Raw genomic sequence first — 19,911 nt, forward strand, 5'->3', positions numbered from 1 at the left:
AAAAATCATATGAAAAATGCAGTATATTTGCAAATACTTAATATTGTTGAAACATTTTTATATCATGTATAAAACTAACTTTTGAAACATTAAACTGAAATACTAACTAAAACATTCAAAGAATTAATACATGTAACATGTGCAAATTAACTAGCACTAGTTGAAACATTTAAGTAAAATTAGATGCAATATTAAAAAATCTATTGAAAAAGCTAAATATTATTTTCATCGGAATGTGTATTCTTGTTGTAACTATTTAATTATAACAAATTTAATAGTATGGCCGGACCATAAATTAGAGAAGTAATTTAAGAAAAAAAACCATATAAAGATGCATTCATTTGTACATAAAATGGTGCTGTGGGGAAGCAAGTGCATAATGAGATGAGAGAGAGAAGAGGGGGGAGTGGTTTCCGATATTTCTCCAGAGTGTCGAGCGCCTGACGTAGGGTGTTACTACATGCCTAATATAAGTCGAAGAGGTTAATTGTTTATGCCACTTCTAAGTTCTGGTCAAATGGATTTACATATTGCAAGCAAAGTGCAAAGCAAACGATTTAATGAACTGGAAATTGATTATCCATCTATTTTCTGACACCTTAAACCGATCATGTTGAGTTGTTTTCATCACATAGGAGTAGGGCGAGGGATTATAATCCAAATAAGGAGAGGCCGAGAAAGAAATGTGGAGATGAGAGTTGGGGGTAGACTATTCCTCTTCACCAAGAAGGTGCAGGCCCTTCTTGTCTGCTTCGTCTGCCTCATACTTGAGGGTGCTGACCACTTTTGTTTCATGGCTGTGGTCATGAGAACAATTTCGTTTTTCTAGAGGAGTATTTTTTACCTGGCCTCTACATTCAACTGGACATATGCAACCTTTTTAAATTAAAAAATTAGCTCCTAAAACAATTCAGAAATTTAATTCTATGAAAATTTAAACTCAATACCTTAGGGTGCTATTCAATTCACTGCAACCACTGAACTACATGAGCACAATCTCCTACCGTGGCATGGGAGAAGGCCAATGTGCAGAGGATGCAGCAGGCAGTGGCAAGTGTGAGTGGCATTTCGGGGATGATGAGGAGCGATGGCTCGTTGGACCCCATTTAAGTGTGGTTCATTTTTTCTAGGTTGGGCGGTTTTCATTTGTGTCGGTCTATTTTTGGTCAGAGCAGTTTCCATGTGATACATTGGGTATGGTGGTCGAGGGGATGACATGAACAGAACTCTATCTTTTAACAGTAGAGGTGAATAAATACTATTTGCATTAATTAGTTACTTGGATAGAAACCATAAGTTAGTAACTCCTCGAATGAAATAATTAAAGAGAGAAGAGGAGCAAGAGGAAAGTCACCTAAGAGCATCATGTGCGCGATCATTCCATGATCCACATTAAACTGTGTGGAATTGCAATGTTTTGAAAAGTTCAAATTAACATTTTTGTTTGATAAATTACTTTGAACTGGGTTTAAGCTTTAATGACGTCAAGATGAATGGATGGAATACGTAGTACTGACCCTTATTGCACCAGCAAGTACATCTAATTAATGCATTGCCTGTCATCATTTATTGTATTTTTTTTGCCAATCAATTGCTCAGTTATAGTTTAAAGGTAAAATATACAGTGATGAAAATTCATTAATTTCTTTTCTTTGCGAGGAAAAATTCATTAATTTTGACACAAGCAGAGAGAGCACACCACCCAAGTTATCTTTGCCTGAATCACATCATCTCTCCAGATAATGCAAATTTCTTTTTAAGACTCCATGTGGGACACATTAATTCTCATCACTAAAAAAACATAAAAGTCATCAAGTAAATAAGGCAAACACCTTGAAATTAAGGTGAAAATCAGTAAGAATATGTTCTTTTGATAAGATTAAAAAAACGTGTCTATTACTCGCCTTTTCCTCTATATATAGCCCATTCATCACCTCTCTGTATAAACTCATCCAATGATCCCTCCATTCTCCACACCTCAAAGCCTCTCTTCCTCCAAAGAAGCGTAGAAAGCAATGGTCCACGATGTCCACCAGTGGCTGCCGTTGGAGATCCTTAGGGACATCAGCATTTTTCGACAAACGTGCAGCTGAGGGGCACAACCTCGCCATCGTCGAGGACCTCGCCGCACGTCTCACCATTGTCCTTCTTGCTCCCACCCCTCTCTGGTTAGGTCGGCCAACTCATATGGTCAAAAATTTTGTGCCCCACCACCGATGAAAGTGTGGCAGTTCATGAGAAACGATGAAAATCTGGTGTGCTTGTTGCACCGCCGAGGTTTTGCTCCGGTGATGCGGTCACCACAACCAGTGCTAGCGCCGCTGGCACCCTGCAGACACCCCATCTTGCAAATTAAGTGGAGTGATGCCGGATGCAACGGAGTTTTCTTGCTGCAAGAGCCAAGGCATACGATAACCGGGCGATCCACCAATGTGGCCATGGGGATGTCAGGGTTGGCCAGCGTGAAGCGGCCACCTCGTCCATGTCAAGAGCGTCAGCAATACGAGGAGGAGGCAGCCATGATGAGAATTGGCGTCCGTGGACGGTGAATTCGAACACCGTTCTGCCTCAAGCATGCGGCAAGCTCGCCCTCCCTCGAGAATGGGTTTACTGAGTTGTGGGAGAGTTGATACCATCAGCTTGGGTTTTACATATCTCGTCGAATTAATCATATGTACTAATGATGTTATGTTGCTCTAGTCATAAAATGTAGGGAATGGTTGGTCATGATATCGTATTCACGGAAGTGCGGTTTCACCGAAAAGCGTAATAAGTATGTCGGTTTTATTTATTTTGACTAAACAAGTCTATGTTGAGAGGGAGTGGTAATAAGGCTCGGTTCTTTTTCTCAACTCCAAACTTTAACTTCCTCGTTTTCCGTTAGCATGCTTTCTAAACCGTTAAATTGTGCGTTATTGACAAAAGTTTCTATATAGAAGTTGTTTAATAAATTAAATAAATCTATTTTTTTCAATTTTATAATAGTTAATACTTAATTAATCATGTGCTAGTGAGTTTTCTCGTTTTGCGTGTGCTGGAAATATCTCTCCAGTTGGAGAGAACAAACGGGGCCTAAGTATCGTTGAGAAACCGGTCTATTCTGCCGAAAAACACACGAGCAGACAAACACAGAAGCTGTAGAATATCGAAAGTACGAGTGAGTAGAAACTTTATTTCTTCTGAATTTGAGTACAAGCTATAGGATGGAAGGCAGGAAGTGTCGAAGAGCAGTCAATATCACCTTGGACCTTTAGGATCCTATTTATAGGCAGAGGAGGTTGATGGCTTCCACTGTAAGTTGTAAGTTGGCTTACACTGTAAGCTTGCGTATCCCACAAGCTGGCTTCCGGCTTCCACTGTGAGTTGGCTTACACCGTAAGCTTGCTTCTCCCACAAGCTGGCTTTTGCGGCAAGCTTGCTTCTCCTACAAGCTTGTTTACGCCGCAAGCTTCCTTCCGTGATAAGATATCTTCTGGTATAAGCTTTCTTCTGTAATAAGCTTTCCACTCATATCTTGATTCGTCCAGAATAAAATAGGTTTCATAACAAGTATGTCGGTTTTACTTAGTGGAACTCTGCTAGTTCCACCCTCGAGGCACTTTGGACATTTGGGTCACATGATTCTGCTACCATCATCTAGGTGCCCACCAGCCCCTCATAAGTCATAACTCATAAGAGGATTTGAACTTGTACCCTTGGGAACATATTGCCTACCAGCCTCTTGATCTCTTATAAAGTTGCATTTCGCTGAATTTATCTCCATTCAAAAACATTTTCTGTTCAAACCATGTTTGCTGCCAGCCTGTCACACAATATTAGAGCTATATGTTTAGTGAAGATGTGTAAACATGAATTAGAATTGAACCTATGAGTCACATGAGTAGCATATCGGAGAAAATAAAGGGTCGCAGCCTGGGCACGCGATGGGGTGTGCCACGTCAGATTTTGCTACCATCGCTGCAGTACCCACAGGGTGGAAATTTTGTGAAAAGACCCTCCGTTTTGTTCGTAATTCGTCCGGCGTCCCTCACCAACCGTCCCTTTGAGCTGGCTTTTTACGTTTAGGCCCTTCGGAAATCCGGATATTCCATGCAAAGGGGAGGAAAACCGCGAAGTAGGCCTGGACTCTAAAATATGGAAGCTGAGGGGTTTTTTCACAAAATGGCACCCACTAGCCCAAAACCCTACCCGCCTCCGCCCGCATCCCCTCCTCCCTCTTTCCTATGAAAAGCCAGCCATCAAAGTGCTAGCTTGATCTAGAAATCCAAAGTAGCAGTTGCTTTGACCGCCCATATCAGAAAATGTGTTACATTTTTTTGTCTAGAAATGTGTTACATGCAAAGCTTGTGCACATATGAGCAATGTAAAAATGATTCAGTGAAATGTGCCGAAATGTGTAAATATGTATTTCAGTTTTTGTATAGATTTGTGTGAATGGAAAATGTGCAGAACATTTTTATGTGAATGAAATGTGCACATATGTTTTTTTTGTGCAATTGTATTTACTAATGGAAATGTATAGATTATTTTCTTGTGAACGAAAATGTGCAGTTGTCTTTATGTGCTGATGCATTATTTCACCAGCAAGTACAACAATTTGCATGTGATATGTCGTTATCCATTGCTTAATTCTCTTTCGAAGGGAATTCAATATATAGTTAGGAGAATTCATTTTGACACAACAGAGGCAGAGAGCACACTGCCCACATGTTTCTCTTTATCGTACTGCAAATAATTGAAAATTTAATAAAGTGAAAAATATATTACATGCATCAATATCTAAGTATAGCGCATTAGCGCCTTTCACTACTCTCTAGATAATCCATGTATACTTTTGAATGAAACATATGAAGCACATTATCATCGCCAAAAATACATAGAAGGCATAAAGTAAATGAAGAGAAGAAACACCCACAATTAAGAAGGGAAAAAATCAGTAATTGAAAAACATGTTCATTTTATAAGATTGAGGAAAGAAACATGCCTACTAATATCCTGCCCTCTATAGTTATTGTTCCTCACCTATCTATATAAACATACCCTTACCTCTCCATCTCCACACCTCAAATCTCTCTTCTTGCTCATGCTCAAGTGCTCAACCTATATACCAGAAATGGCTGATAGCTTCTACGGCGCGAGTGAGGAGGATGACGACGTCCACCAGTGGTTGCCATCGGAGATCCTCAGGGACATTGGAGCCGTCATCGACCCTTGTGAGGGTCGCCGCGCCATTGTCGAGGACCTCGCCGCTTGTCTTGCCGATGTCCTCTTTGGCAGCGCTGTGCAAAGAACGACGACACAACACCATGCTACTGTTGGTCCTCTACCAGCTATGGTGGACAACAAATACCAATGCTACCATGCCCCACCATCAATGGGGGTGAGGCCGTTCATGAGCAACGGTGGCATGATGCTAGATCGGGTGCCTATTGCACCGCCAAGGCTTGCTCCGGAGATGAGGACGCCACTGCTGCTGGTAGCCACCAGTGCCCCAGCCTTGCCACCTCCTCCCACAAAGCAGCGCGATGCCGGTGGCACCGGGTTTTTCTTGCCACACACCGAGGCGTATAACAAACGCACAAGCAAGGCGCCTAGGGCGACAAAAACGCCTCGTCATGTCAAGCGTCAGCAGTGGTTGTCAAAGTAGCAGCCGAGGCGCCAAGAGGAGGAAGAGGCCTCCATGATGATGAGGAACAACATACGGAGTTGGTGATTACGATGAGATCACCACTATTGCATTGATCAGCTTCGATTTTTACATATCTGGTCGAATTAATCTTTTCAACTGATGATGTTATCTATCTCTAGTCATAAATGTGGTGAATAATTGATCGTGATGAATAAGTTGCACCTTGTGTGTTCCACATAAAGGCGTAACAAATGTGACGGTTGTATTATTTTTACTAAATAAGTCTAAGTTGATGGAGCAATTACTATTACTTAGCAGATATTCTATCAAGTAACGGTAATTGCACTAGCTTATATAATTGTGGTTCCACCTAAAGGCGTAATAAGTGTGACGGTTTTATTGTTTCTACTAAATAATTCTAAGTTGATGGAGCAATTAACGTTACTTAGCAGATATTCTGCTAGTTCCACTTTCTGCAGATTTTTCAACCCTTGGATCATGTGGTTGCACTATAGACGTCTAGGTACCCGTTGGCCCTATATATTCTCACCATAAGAGGCTTTGAACTTTTAGCACTATTGAAAATCTTGTTCCAAAAGATGCACACGTGTTCACCAATCAAAAACTAAGTTCCTTTTTTAATCAAAACTATGTTTGCTGCTAGCCTGCCACACAAGATGAGAGGTATATGTTTCCTGAAGATAACTAAGCTAAGTATGAATGTAAAATTAACCTGTTACTAATTATTCCAGTGAGAAGCCAGCCATCAAAGGTTTTGTTTCCAAAACTGGTTTTAAGTTATGGTGGGAACATTTTTACTGGCATGATTGTGAAAATATTTTGTAGATTGACATTTTCAATCAAACATTTCCCATTATTAGACTCGAGCCACACTCATACCACATTGATAATGAACTAATCGTGCAATACATTTTCTTAGAATTGTGTGCTATACATTTTTTAAAATTATGTGATATATATATTAACTGTTTATATTAGTTCATGAAGTATGGCACTAGTTTTACGATATCATGTAAAGAAGAATGGAGGGAGTATGTAAGTGTATTGACACTTCTCATTTCATCGAGTAGATTGATTATCGTAGTATTAGTCTACTTTTGTTTCCAAAACGAAGAGCACCTTCATGAAAGTTCAAGCATATTATGCTCCTAGTCAAGCCACATATAATCCCAACTTGACTTGACTTGTTATGGTTACGAGTTTAAAAAGAGTCGATCTAAACTACGAGACTTGGTACTTTTGCTTTTCTCCACCTGACAATATGGATGCAACGGTGCCGTTACAACTTTTACTAAGCGCTTGTACGAGAAGATAGCTCTAGCAACAAGACAACCATAAAAGGAATCATATGTAGTTATCCCGGAAATATGAAGAGAGGAAAACGCTAGGACTTCCCAATACATGAAGATGAAACACACTAGCGGTAGAGTTTTTTTTCTAAAACACTTTTAAAAAGGGTAAATTACAATTTGAGTCATTTTTTATTATCAAAGTTTTACTTTAGACTACACTTTATCCAATCTTTTCATTTATATCAACAATCCCGAGCGTATCGGTTTCGCCCTAGCGATCTCCCCTCACCTATAGGCAAGACATACATTTGAGGATAAGTGGATAGATATAGCTAGAGAAGAGACCAGGGGTGGAACAGAGTAACAAATATAAAGTTATCTAGTGATTGGACTAAGAGTGATCGAAAGTAAAACTTTGGCATTAAAATATGACTGGAAGTACAATCCAGTCTTAAAACCTTACTTTATCTGGGTTTGGATCCAATAATTTAAAATTGTTTCTTTTATTTGCTTTGTAACTGTAACTTTTCCTTCTATATTGTTCTATTGTATGTATATATTGCGGTAGGAGACTCTCGTTTTCGACTTTAAGAATAGAAAAATAAAACATTAAATATGTATATGTATTGAAATTTCTCCTTAATTACTTCACTTCCCAAGATGAACAATCAGCCATTTTGCCACAACAATAGCCCAGAGCACACCAACCGCGTCGATTTCTTTTTTCCCCCTCATGTCTAGAGATCTGAAACTAAAAAAAAAAAAAAGAAATTACCATGCAGTAAAAATCTAATTATAGCAACTTTCAGTTCAGCTAGCTCATTTTCAAGTGTGCTTCTTTTCAGACAACAATACGTGCATGTAAATGGCATTCTCAACACCAAAAACACATTAAAAACCATCAAGAAAAAATAGCAAAAAAATCTAGCTAGGTACGAAGAAAAAAATAGCCAACAAAAAAACATGTTTATTTGGAGCATGTCTATTTATCTCCTTCCTCTTTAGTCCAGCTCTCACCTCTCTATATAAACTCCTTTGACCCCCATCATTCTCCACACCTCAAAGCATCTCTTCTTCCTCCTCACCTCTCCTACGTAGTTGCAACCAACAAGAAGCACAAGCTTCGTCTAGCCCGATCCAGCGTCGACTCATCGGCTTCCTCAAGCTCAAGCTCAAGCTAGCTTTGCCGGCAATGGCCGACCGCTGCTGCGTTTACATGCACGAGATGGATGACGTCCACCGGTGGCTGCCGTCGGAGGTCCTCAGGGACATCGGGATCGCAGATGCCGACGAGCGCCGCCGCCTCGCCATCGTCGAGGATCGACCTCGCCAGGCCCAGCGCCCTCTCTTCTCTTGTCACCATCGACCACAGGTGACGGGCGGGGATGGTGGTGAAATGCTTAGGGACCATCACGCCCTCGCGGGCGCCGGCCGTCCAAGGGTGGCCGCCACGCCGCCGCTGCAACTGCGACTTGTTGGGAATAGTCGACTGCCATTGCCAGCGCCGGCCGCGCCGTGGCATGTCATGACGGGTGGCCCAAGGAACACCATGGTTCTGCGCCCAGCGCCGCCACCGGCGATGAACCACCCACACCCGCTACTCCGTGGCGGCGCCGTCACCGGAGCAGCTCCGCCGGTGACGACGCGGCGCAGCAGCGGCACAGGCTTCTTCTTGCCGCGCACCACGGCCGCCGACCCCCGCCACGCGAACCACCACATGACGGCGGCTGCGGCGAGGCCCCCCTACTACCAATGTTCCACCGAGGCAGTGTCGGGCACAAAGGCACCGGCGAGGCAACGAGGCAGCGGCTGCGGCGACGACCATGGCGAGGAGGCAGCAAGAGCTCACGCGAGCAATGGCGGCAAACATGCAGCAGCTCGCCGGTGCTCCAGCGGCAACCACCAGCCCGTGCCCAGAGCTCGCTCTACCACAGGAATGGACTCATTAGGGCATGGACATGACGCACTCATGCACCAGCCTGCAGTGATCACACACTACAACTACATGCACGGACATTTATGCGCACCATATCATTGGTGTTAGCGTGTAGCTGTAGAGTGCAGTGAAGTAATTTATGTTCTAGACTAAAAGGTCACAGTCGAAATTGTTTTAACTCGTTTGTGGCTTTCAATATAAGCTGGGCCGTGAGGTATTTCCTGTAAAAATATATATATACTCCCTCCGTTTCACAATGTAAGTCATTCTAGCATTTCCCACATTCATATTGATGCTAATGAATCTAGACATAATGCTAGAATGACTTACATTGTAAAACGGAGGAAGTATGTTTTAACTCGATTGCTGAAGTTGTGGCAAGATTCAATCTTGTTGCTGTTCCAGTCCATACCAACTGCTCTTCAGCTTGTGATTTGTGCATTCTACATAGACATGCATGCTACAGTTATCAAAACATATTTATCCTTCAGTGGTAAACACCAATCCACGGTTCAGGATTGCACCAAGCATGCAGTTTGGGAATTATGTGCAAAGCCATGTAATCATATCACCAAAATCTAAGAAAATGGAAAAAGACAGAATCAGTGAGACTCTTGGCATGAAACTAAACCTTTGATATCCAGCGAAATCTCCATACAAGATGGCGGGCTGCCGCCTCAGAATCAAGTATTATTTGGTCCAGAAAACCCACAGGCAGAAGAAAATATTCAGAACGGTAGCATTGGTACAATGCTGATTGCAAAAGTGGACATCATGCGGACAGCAGATGACTTCCACCTTAGACAGGCTCCGTGACAACAAAACATAGAAAATTAACGAGTATAACACAATTGATTTGCTCATTTTGCTTGGGGGTGTGAAGCAATGAAATCAACTGCAACTTTAATGGAGTCGATCTTGTCAGCTTCATTGTCAGGTATCTCAAAACCAAATTCCTCTTCCAAAGCCATGACAACCTCCACTGCGTCCAAACTGTCTAGACCAAGATCATTCTTGAAATGTGCATCTGGTGTGACCTGTAGGACGTAGTAAGAAATTGACTAAGAATTTAGCGTGAACTAATTGGTGCCATGCAAATCTGGGATATTTAAAAAGTATCCGTAAGGAAAGGATCCATCTTAAGTATCATGAACTAAAGCAACTCAATCCTGGAGCAAAACAAAAGGCACCGTATGCAAATTCCAGGCATCAAAACACGACAGATAAAATGCTGCAGATTATCAAGGTGCAATCACAGCAAACCAGCATTAAAGCACATCAATGGGGAACCCAAAGTATTTAAATCTTCAAAACAAATATGCAGCAAAAAGAATTCATTTATAATGGTTGTAACTAAGTGCACAGAAATGTGTCCAAGGAACAGAATCAAGATGACTACTAGCTATTTAGCTGCAACAGGAAAACCTTAAATGAACCCAAGCAACCTTTTGAAACCAGATATTTGACAGAACTAGAGTTAGAGCTAATATGAATAATTTCATGTTCTCACAGATTATTGATGATTTTCCATAATTATTATGCATAAAACATTTTTGTTGTTGAACAACCGAAACATGACAATAACTTCAGAATGTTTTTTTTCTTTGCTTTAATAGATTCACTTGAGGCAGCCTACATACTTTCTATGGATTTGCCAGGCACATGTTTTTAAACTAACATTAGTTCTAAAAAAGCTAACATAAATGATGAATCCACCAAACAATTCTCAAAATTGAGTGAATGTTGGGTCTTCAATTTACCTGCTGGCTACTGTGGCAACCCAAGTATTGGTTACTTGTAGTAGGTTCCATGAGCACATGAGTAACAGAAACAGACCAAACCCCATGCAGTTTGCTCAACCATACTTTGTCGTCATACTCTAGGACTCTATCCAAATTTTACATGAACTAGAGTGATGGCTTCTGGGACAGAAGAGAAAAGTAAAGGATTACACAAGTGTGGAACTGCCTACATTTTGTTTCCAACGAAGTGTAGAGCTCGAAAAGTGGAAATCACAACCTCAACCACCACAACCTTTGTTCTACTGATGATGATAGGCTTATGCGCTAAAGAACCAAGGATTTATCACCTAATGCAAGCCTCGATGCTGTCATACAGATACGCATGGAAATGGCATAACTTACTAAGATTACAACATCCAACTGAACACAGAAGATGTTGCTCACAGTCCCCCTGTGACTCTTTACCTACTCAGGTGGTTCTACCAATCTGCTACAGACTATGTTTTTAACCAAACTTCCAGTAAAAATAAGGAAACGGGGTTTTTATCACCTACTGTATGCCTCAATGTGATCACAGATATACGCATAACTTGCTAAAATTAACATCCAACTGAGCACAGATGATACTCACAAATCACAATCCCCCGCAACTCCTCGACCAAACTCAAGAGTGGTTTCAACAAGGCCACTAAAGAGCATGTACACGTGCCGACAGCATTGCCACAGGCTAGAGCGTCAACCTAAACTGCGGAATGCATCCAGATCTGCAGGACTACTCGCCAGGCAACATCGAAATGCTATCCCACGGGATCAATTCAAGCTAAATCGAGAACCAATTCACTTCTCGATTCGATTCGATTCGACAAGTAAGAAAGAAAAAAGGGAGGGGGGAAGAACGGTATGCTGCGGCCAGTGATACCTTGGCGGGGTCGTCGATCTTCTGGAAGTTCCTGACGACCTTGACGATGCGCTCGGTGACCTCGGCCTTGTCCAGGAACGACCCCTTGGCCTCCTCCGACGACATCCACCGCCGGGCACACAGGGCCTCGCGCAGCGCCACCACGGGCCTGAGGGACGCCGCCGGTGAGGAGGAGGAAGGGGCCACCGCCACGCGGAGGTGCCTCAGGAGCAGGCTCCTCGCCCCGGCCATTCTGGAGAGGAATTGGGGAGGAGGCGGCGGCTCGCTGCTTCCAGGTGGGGATCGGCGGCGGCGGCGAGAGAGGAGGGAAGGGTTCGCTGCGGCCGCGGAGTGAGGAGAAGAGATGAGAGAGCTCGAGGGGTTTTAGGCCCTTTAGGTAGTATTGGGCCTTGTGGGCCTTCATTTTCTCAGAGAATTTTCTTCTACGGCCCATGTAGCTTGAACTGCGTAATAATAAGTTCCTCAATTTGTCGCCGAGTTTAATTTTATCCCTGAACCACATTACCAGAAACAAAACCGGATTACCAGAGGTCTAAGACAGTATTTATACCCCGTATTGACTTGCATCTGAGTCAGCATGGGACCATGTGGGCCCCACATGTGAACGACCAATTCTTTCTTCCTCTCTCCATCTCTCTTCCCCATCTTCTTCACGGCGACCCCGGGAGAAGAGCAGCGCGGGGCGACTGGCGGAAGAGGAGCTGGGCGGTGGTAAACCAGGTCTCCTGCAGTTGTTTGACGAATGCGTCGTCCGAGAGAAGAACTAGGCGCGTCATGGTATGGTAGTGGAGTGCCTCCGCCTGTGCTACTGCCCGCCGCGGCAACATCCTGCCTCCCTTGACCCTCCGCTGCCAGTGGCCCTCTATCTTGGCGTCGCTCACCTCGCTCTCGGCGTTCCTGCCCTCCGCGTGTCGCTCCTCGCGCCCCTCGCCTATGCCCTCTCAATGCTAGAGTCTGTTACCGTGAACACCTCAATACTTGAGCATCTTTTAACTTTGCACCTTTCTATTTTGCTTCTTATCTTCATCTTCCTCCTCACAAATCGCAATCCCTATCTCCCTCTTCTTCTTTGTTTCACCATATTAGTGTTTACTAGATAGACAGTTGTAGCTAGATGCACACTGATAGTAGTAATTCTGATAGAAGTTTCGAGTAATTCCTTTTCATCGAGAAGTTTGGAGCAATTCAGAGAGAAGTTTTGTCTGGTGCTGTTGTGAACAGTACTAATTGAAAGAAAAACTCTTATATAGTGTATCATAAAATTGTTGTGCATTTTGAATACTAGCAAGGTTATATATGTCTTATTACATGAAGTATATCCATGAGTTGAAGTCCAAAGTAGTAATCAAGGTGATAATAATGACTAGTAATTAATCTGCCTGTTGACTTAGGGTGTGTTTGAGAAGAAGGAGATTGAGGAGATTGAGAAGATACGCAAAACGAGGTGAGCCATTAGCTCAGGATTAATTGAGTATTAATTATTTTAAATTTTAAAAATGGATTAATATGATTTTTTAAAGCAACTTTCCTATATAAAATTTTTACAAAAAATACAGCGTTTAGTAGTTTGGGAAGCGTGCGTGCGGAAAACGAGGTGCTTTCTCCCTCAATGTCCTCCAAACGAACGCTGCCTTAGGATAGTTTGTGGTTTAGATGAGTAGTTCTCGTCTTGCTTTTAATTCTCAAAATAGTGGGGTTTAGTAGAAAAAAAGGGGTATTTAGTTCTTTTGTGCTGTTCTGAGCTCTGTCATGGATGGCTGGTTGTTCCCAGCGGCTCTCTTATTTGCTCTGTTTTCTGCTTTCTTTTTGTTAAGACACTGTGAACTCTGTATGTTGTATGTTGTCTAGGCTTTGTTTCAAAGCCGGGTAATATAGTTGCATGATTTTTTTTTTTAAAAAAAGACTATTAAGTCTTGTCGAGAGTTACTCAATACCAATGTTATGCCCTTCGAAAATTTAAATTCTATAAAACTACTTAAGTTTCTTCGTGCAAAAAATTTTACAATGTTTGTGTGAAATATTGGGCCTGTTTAGTTCATGAAAAGAAAAGTTTTGTATATCACATCGGACGTTTGACCGGATGTTGGAAGGGGTTTTCGGACACGAATAAAAAAACTAATTTCACACTCTCTCCGTTTCACGATGTAAGTCATTCTAGCATTTCCCACATTCATATGGATGTTAATGAATATTTCCCACATTCATGTTGATGTTAATGAATCTAGACATATATATTTATCTAGATTCATTAACATCCATATGAATGTGGGAAATGCTAGAATGACTTATATTGTGAAACGGAGGAAGTAACTCGCATGGAAACCGCGAGACGAATCTTTTGAGCCTAATTATCCATTATTAGCACATGTGGGTTATTGTAGCACTTATAGCTAATCATGGATTAATTAGACTCAAAAGATTTGTCTCGCGATTTCTCCCCTAACTGTGTAACTATTTTCTAAATTTATTTATATTTAATATTCTATGTATGTATCCAAAGATTCGATGTGATGTTTTTTGGAAAAAGTTTTTCAACTAAACATTATTATCACAAGACGATAATCTTGAGATATGAAAGTACGAAGAACAAAAATTGAATAGGCAAATATCCAGTACTACCATTTTCTCCTTTTTATCAAAAATTGAGTAAAGTAACTAAGATGCCGTTGGGCCCACGCCCTGACAGGCAGGGGATCACGTGGCGTAGAGGGAGGATGGTGTAGGACTGTAGGGAGCCCGTCTGTGGCTGCAGGTGGGGCCAGGTATAATCCTGGGCCCACTGTAAGTGAGAGGAGTCTGTATCAATATAACCTTCTCGTACCTTCACCTCCTCCCTTTCGCCACCTTTTCACTTTCACCCACCCACTTCACCCCCTCCCCCTTCCTCTCCCTCTCCCTCTTCCTCCTCGGCGACGGCGATGGAGGGCGCGGCGGCGGCGGCGGGAGTGCCCATGGTGAAGGTGCGGGTAGGCGACGGCGTGGAGTTCTCGGTGCAGGCCCGGCGGCTAGCGGAGCTCGCGCCGGGATACATATGGGACCTGCCCGCCATCGAGTCCGGCGACATCTACGACACCGTGCAGTTGTACCGCATGAACGCCGAGCTCTTCACGAGCCGCGCCACCGGCGAGCTGCTTCCCCAGGGGGTCCTGCGCGTGCAGAGCATCTTCGCGGAGAGGGTCCACGACCTGGACACCCTCGGCCACCTCACAAGGGTAAGCGCCCCTCGCTCCTCTCCTCTCCTCTCCGGCAATGGAGGCATCTTGCAATTGTTAGGGATGTTTTCCGACTGTGTGGTTTTGCGTTGCGATTTTGTGTGTACTTCGTCTTCAACCTCTACCTTCCTCTCCCTCTCTTTCTCCCGTTGATCGGAATCTCGCGGCTTGGCGGTGGAAGGGGTCGACGACGGCGACGGCGACGGCGAGGGAAACCGAGTAGGCGGCGGGCTGCGCCGGTGGAGACGGGGAAGGCGCAGACACGCAGTTGCGCAGCTAATCGATAGGTGAGGGGAGAGAGAGAGTTCAGTGTTCTAGAGGTAGAAGATGCACAGAACCCGTTGGATCTAGAACCAACGGCCCAAATTTTGGCTGAGATCTTGGGAATAAAACAAACAATTAGCAGCTTGATTTCTTTTGTAAGATATAGTAGTATTATGTAAGATATATAGTGACTAAAGTACTTCCACTTTTGAAACTTGTCCTAGATATACTATAGTAGGCTGCCTGATTTCTCTGTTCAGAGTTCAGACAGATGTTTATATGTTTCTAATCTGATTTCTCTGTACAGGCTGCGATTGCACTCGACATGGAAGATCTTAAGGATGAATGCCACAAAAGGATGCTGCAAGATCATCAGATGAGTCCACAGGAAGTGAAGCTGTTTTTGCAGAATGTGCTGGGACACCTGTGAACGGCTCCGCAAATGGCATTTTTCCTAGTTATCATTAGCAGATCATCACCCTGGTCATTAACCTAGTTAAGTAGTATATACTACCTATGTTTTGGGTTAGGTTAAGTCTTCAGTACATGGCTAGAATTCTGTTAAGCCAACTGCGTGCCTGTGTGCACTTTATCAAGGTCTGATGTGAGAGCTACTTGAGTTGTTTGGTGCTAAGGCCGATTCGAATTGCTCTTATCAATTCAGAATTCACAAGCTTACCAGTTCTACCATGCTATTCTGCTTTACTTCTGTTTGGATACAGCTTTGGTTTTCTGATGTGATGGAAATGTCTGATGATAGGTGAGGCCTTCTATAATCATGCTATGTCTTTTGCTGCTGTTGTAGAAATATGGTGCACTGCTGCATAGGAATTATGCCTGTTTGCATTGTCATTTGCCAGTGATTCTAAACTTTGCTTTTATCTCAATACGAGATTGCGATCGAAGCCCTCTTCTGGTAGAGGATGATCGTGTGGATATTTTCTTTCCTGTTGTAAATTGGCTGGTTATTTTGAATATTTTATTTTTATGATCGCCTGGTGAATCTCTGCCGCGATGATGTGGGCGTGCTGATAATGAAAAGTCTTAGTCATGTTACCTGGGAATCGGAATTTGTGTTGCTCTTTCATTTTGTTGATCTGCTAGAAATGGATTTGGGATTATATGAACCTCTAGCTTTTGCTCATTTCATTAATAAAATGGCGTTCTGCCCCTCTTTCTCAAAAAAAAAAGGGCTGGTTATGAGAGATATCGGGTTGTTTACTTGTTGTGGCTGTAGCATAATGTGGGTCTGCCAGTTCTTTAGGCAGAATTGCATCAGGGTTTTGCTGGGTTCAAAGTTCTCAGATGATTTGAGGCATGTCAAATGTTTGGCAGGAAGTAGCTCAATCTTGACACGCATAATTCAGTGACCTTTCTGTTAGATGGATCTCCCTCCCCTTGAGCCCAACGGCTCAAGGGGGCCTTGACCCGCGCCCTGATCGGGGGCGCCCAGCCCAATGGCTGGTGGGCCCCCGTCACACTGTGTCATATAAAGAGGGGTGGAGGACGGGACGACATAACGACACAAGGAACGAGGTTCGTCGCCGCCGCCGCCACTCCACCCCATAAACCCTAACCGATCGAGGGGGGGCAGCCAGTGACGGGAAGACTCCACCGCCGCGCCACGACCTCGCCGGGATCCCCTACGACCACCACTGCCGCGCAGCACCGTCGCCGTCACGACCGCCATCGCCGCCGCCGCCCACGTCAAGCAGAGCGACGACAACGACGATGGCTGGGACTTCCTCTTCATCCAACGCGTCAACCGGTCACATCCCTAAACCCTTTCCCTTATTCTCTATTGTTGTTCAATCATCCATCGCAAATAGAACCACCCGACTAGATCTAAACCTAGGTGATCCAATAGACAACCCTAACAATGGTATCAGAGCCATCCTAGCGTTTAGATTGGTTGGGGAAAGAAATCCAAAAGAAAGGCAAAGAAAAGCAAACGATCCAACGGATCGAAAAGATCGAAACCCTAACCCTAATCTTACCTCGTCGCCGGCCGTCGTTGACGCCGGCCACGGAGGGGGAGAGGGGCAAAGAGGCACCGCCGAGGAGCCACTCGACAGCCGCGTGCGCACCCGCGGGTGCACGCGCGCGCCGGCGAGGGGGCCCGCGGCGGCGCCACCATCTCCGTCGTCGCCGGTCTCTCACTCTTCACTCGCGTGGAGGGGTGAGACGGTGGGGGGGAGAAGAGAAAAGAATAGAGGGCGTGGCGGCGCGAGGGCGTCGGCCATGGCGCGGCGGCGCGAAGGCTGCCGGCGTCGGCGACGCCGCTCGGCACGGCGCACGCCCGCAAGAGAAAGGAGAGGGCGTCGCGGCACAACCGCTCGACGGCGGCGCACTCACCCTTGAGTGAGTGCGCGCATCGGCGAAGGGGAGTGCGACGGCGCCGCCGTGTCGCCATGCCGCCGCCGGCGCTGTGCTAGGGTTTTCGGCGACGGCGACGCCGCTCCGTGCAACCGCAAGAGAAAGAAGAGAAGAGGAGCTAGGGTTTCGGCGCCGGCGGCCGGGGGCGGTTTTGTTTGCCCGATCCGCCCGCGCGACCGTCCGATCGAAACCCTAGCGATCGGACGGCCGACGGCGGCCGGACCGAAATCGGCCCATGTGGGAGCGCACGGCGAGCCACTTTCCCGGCCCAGGCCCAGGTTGCGGCCTGGGGAAAGGGGAGGGGGCGCCCGCCCGCGCGCAAGGCGGCCGTGGGCCGACTGGCAAAGGCCGAAAAAGTTCATTTTAGGTCCCTCGGGGCCGAATCAAAAGAAAGGAAGTTTAATAAAAGTCCCTCGGCCGAAGGAAGCATTTTCAATATGTTTAATGATTGTGTTTATTTCTAAGCAATTTGAACCAACGTGAAAATTGTTTAGAGAATAGATAAATGTGAGAAATGCTTCTGAACATGTATTTTGTATATTTTCATGCAAATTACAATAGAATTTTGAATTGTTTTTACATGTTTTATCTCTGTTTAAATTTGAACCAACGGGAGAATTTTACAGAGCGTAAACAACAGAGTTTTGTTACAATTTATATGAATTGTATATAGATCTTCCGCTGCAAATAGATGAAATTGATGAAAATTAGTGTTTCTAAAATTAAATTTCGAACCAACGGGAGATTTTAATTTTAGGAACATTAATTATGTGCTATGATGTTGTAATTTTTCTGACCAACGTTGATAATTGCAATGTTATAGTTATGGCTTTATGTGTTATGTCTATTTTCTGCCCAACGGTGATGTAGACTTAATACATAATAATTTTAATGTTAATTTTGTTCTCACAATACATGATTATCTTAGGTGGCTACTCCTTGATGGGTTACATTAAAGATATTCCGACCCTGAAAGGAGATAACTACGAAGAATGGAAAAGAGAACTCGACCTTGCTTTTATCTTGGGAGAGGTGGACTGGGTGTTGACTACCCCATGTCCTATAGAACCTGCTGAAATTTTCAGAGGTGAAAAAGAGTCAGATGCTGAATGGCAAAAGAGAGAGAGGGACAATGCTTCCCTCATCATGTCGTATGACATTGAGCATGCGAAATGGTCTTCAGCCAACAAGAATTGTTTGGCTGCGGTAAAGAACACGATTGAGCCAACCATATTGGGCTCAATCCCAGAGTATGACACTGTCTCTAAGTACCTCGAAAGTATAAAGAGCCAGTTTACTGGTTCTTCAAAGTTTTATGCGACACAGCTGATAATGCAGCTTGTTACAGAGAGGTACCATGGAGGTGGTGTAAAAGACCACATTCTTAGGATGAGCAACATGGCTTCCAAATTGAAGCAAAAAGATTTGGGCATCTCAGATGACTTTCTGGTCCATCTGGTTTTGTCCTCATTGCCAAAGAACTTTGACAACCTTGTTGTCAACTACAAAATAAGTACAGAGAATTGGAATATTGAAGAGCTCATCTCTAATTGTGTGCAAGAGGAGGAAAGACACAAAGAGACCAATGGTGACTCCATTAACCTTGTCAAAGATAACAAGGAAAAGAGCCACAGGTCACCCTCCTCAAAAGAAAAACAGCCTCAGCATCTGCCTCAGAAACAACAGTTTACAGTTGAGACAAGATCAGTGTCTACACTGCAAGAAGACAAGACATTCCAAGAAAGATCATATTGACTTCCTGACAGTGATCATGGCAAAGAAAGGTGAGAACATTATTACATTTGTAAAGAATCTCATTATGATTGGTTATTCTAGATCCACATGGTGGATTGATTCTGGAGCAACTATTCATGTGTGTAATTGTTTAAAGGGATTCCGTTCAATGAGGACTATGCAAAGAAGTGAAAGATCCATTAGAGTTGCCAATGGAGTTGAAGCAAAAGTTGAGGCTGTTGGAGATCTTCGCCTAGAACTCGCGAATGGCTTCACACTTTTACTTCCAGACGTTTTTATGTCCCTTCTTTGCAAAGAAACTTGATAATAAGTGTATCCAAATTGGATTTTGATAGATATGATTGCCATTTTGGAAATGGCAAATGTGAACTATGGTATAATAATGAATGTATTGGTCTTATGTTGCAAGATCAGCTTTATTTGTTATCTCTTTCTGAGAATGTGAATGTTGTGTCCTCGTTGACAAAAGAAAAGAAAGCGAACTCCTGATGTCTCATCGAAATTATGGCACTGTTGTTTAGGCCATATTTCGAGGGGGAGAATTGAGAGACTGGTTAAGAATGTAATTCTTCCTCCATTGGAGTTCTCAGTTTTAGAACAATGCATACAATGCATAGAATGCATCGGTGCCCAAAACACCGTATGAACTATGGATCCTCCGTGTGTGGGGGAGTCCTGCAAAGGATAAAGTATTTAACCCAAAACAGTAAGCTGCCATTTTATTGGCTATTCTGAAAGATCAAAGGGTCATCGTTTCTACTGTCC

At 43.8% G+C, this 19,911-nt stretch overlaps 4 protein-coding genes across 4 annotated transcripts; 3 read left to right on the plus strand and 1 right to left on the minus strand.

The window, feature by feature from the left end:
* Positions 1–7,789: 7,789 nt before the first annotated feature.
* LOC112938290 (uncharacterized) lies at positions 7,790–9,140 on the plus strand. The gene has a single exon (XM_026024160.2). It carries the CDS (start codon positions 8,135–8,137, stop codon positions 8,984–8,986), a length of 852 nt encoding a protein of 283 aa, XP_025879945.1. The 5' UTR covers positions 7,790–8,134; the 3' UTR covers positions 8,987–9,140.
* Positions 9,141–9,492: 352 nt separating this feature from the next.
* On the minus strand, positions 9,493–11,871 carry LOC4332854 (acyl carrier protein 2, mitochondrial). Its single transcript, XM_015777229.3, has 2 exons — positions 11,540–11,871; positions 9,493–9,915 (listed from the first exon to the last, which is right to left on the minus strand). Exons 1-2 carry the CDS (start codon positions 11,768–11,770, stop codon positions 9,739–9,741), a joined length of 408 nt encoding a protein of 135 aa, XP_015632715.1. The 5' UTR covers positions 11,771–11,871; the 3' UTR covers positions 9,493–9,738.
* Positions 11,872–14,435: 2,564 nt separating this feature from the next.
* On the plus strand, positions 14,436–15,705 carry LOC9266239 (uncharacterized). Its single transcript, XM_015777228.3, has 2 exons — positions 14,436–14,751; positions 15,323–15,705. The coding sequence occupies exons 1-2, from the start codon at positions 14,458–14,460 to the stop codon at positions 15,443–15,445; spliced, it is 417 nt and encodes a 138-aa protein (XP_015632714.1). The 5' UTR covers positions 14,436–14,457; the 3' UTR covers positions 15,446–15,705.
* Positions 15,706–16,606: 901 nt separating this feature from the next.
* LOC107280478 (uncharacterized) lies at positions 16,607–19,146 on the plus strand. The gene is made up of 2 exons (XM_066308459.1): positions 16,607–16,783; positions 18,320–19,146. The coding sequence occupies exons 1-2, from the start codon at positions 16,747–16,749 to the stop codon at positions 19,144–19,146; spliced, it is 864 nt and encodes a 287-aa protein (XP_066164556.1). The 5' UTR covers positions 16,607–16,746.
* Positions 19,147–19,911: the final 765 nt, after the last annotated feature.

The sequence above is a fragment of the Oryza sativa genome, chromosome 3 (genome assembly GCF_034140825.1).
Source record: "Oryza sativa Japonica Group chromosome 3, ASM3414082v1".
Classification (NCBI taxonomy): Eukaryota; Viridiplantae; Streptophyta; class Magnoliopsida; order Poales; family Poaceae; genus Oryza; species Oryza sativa.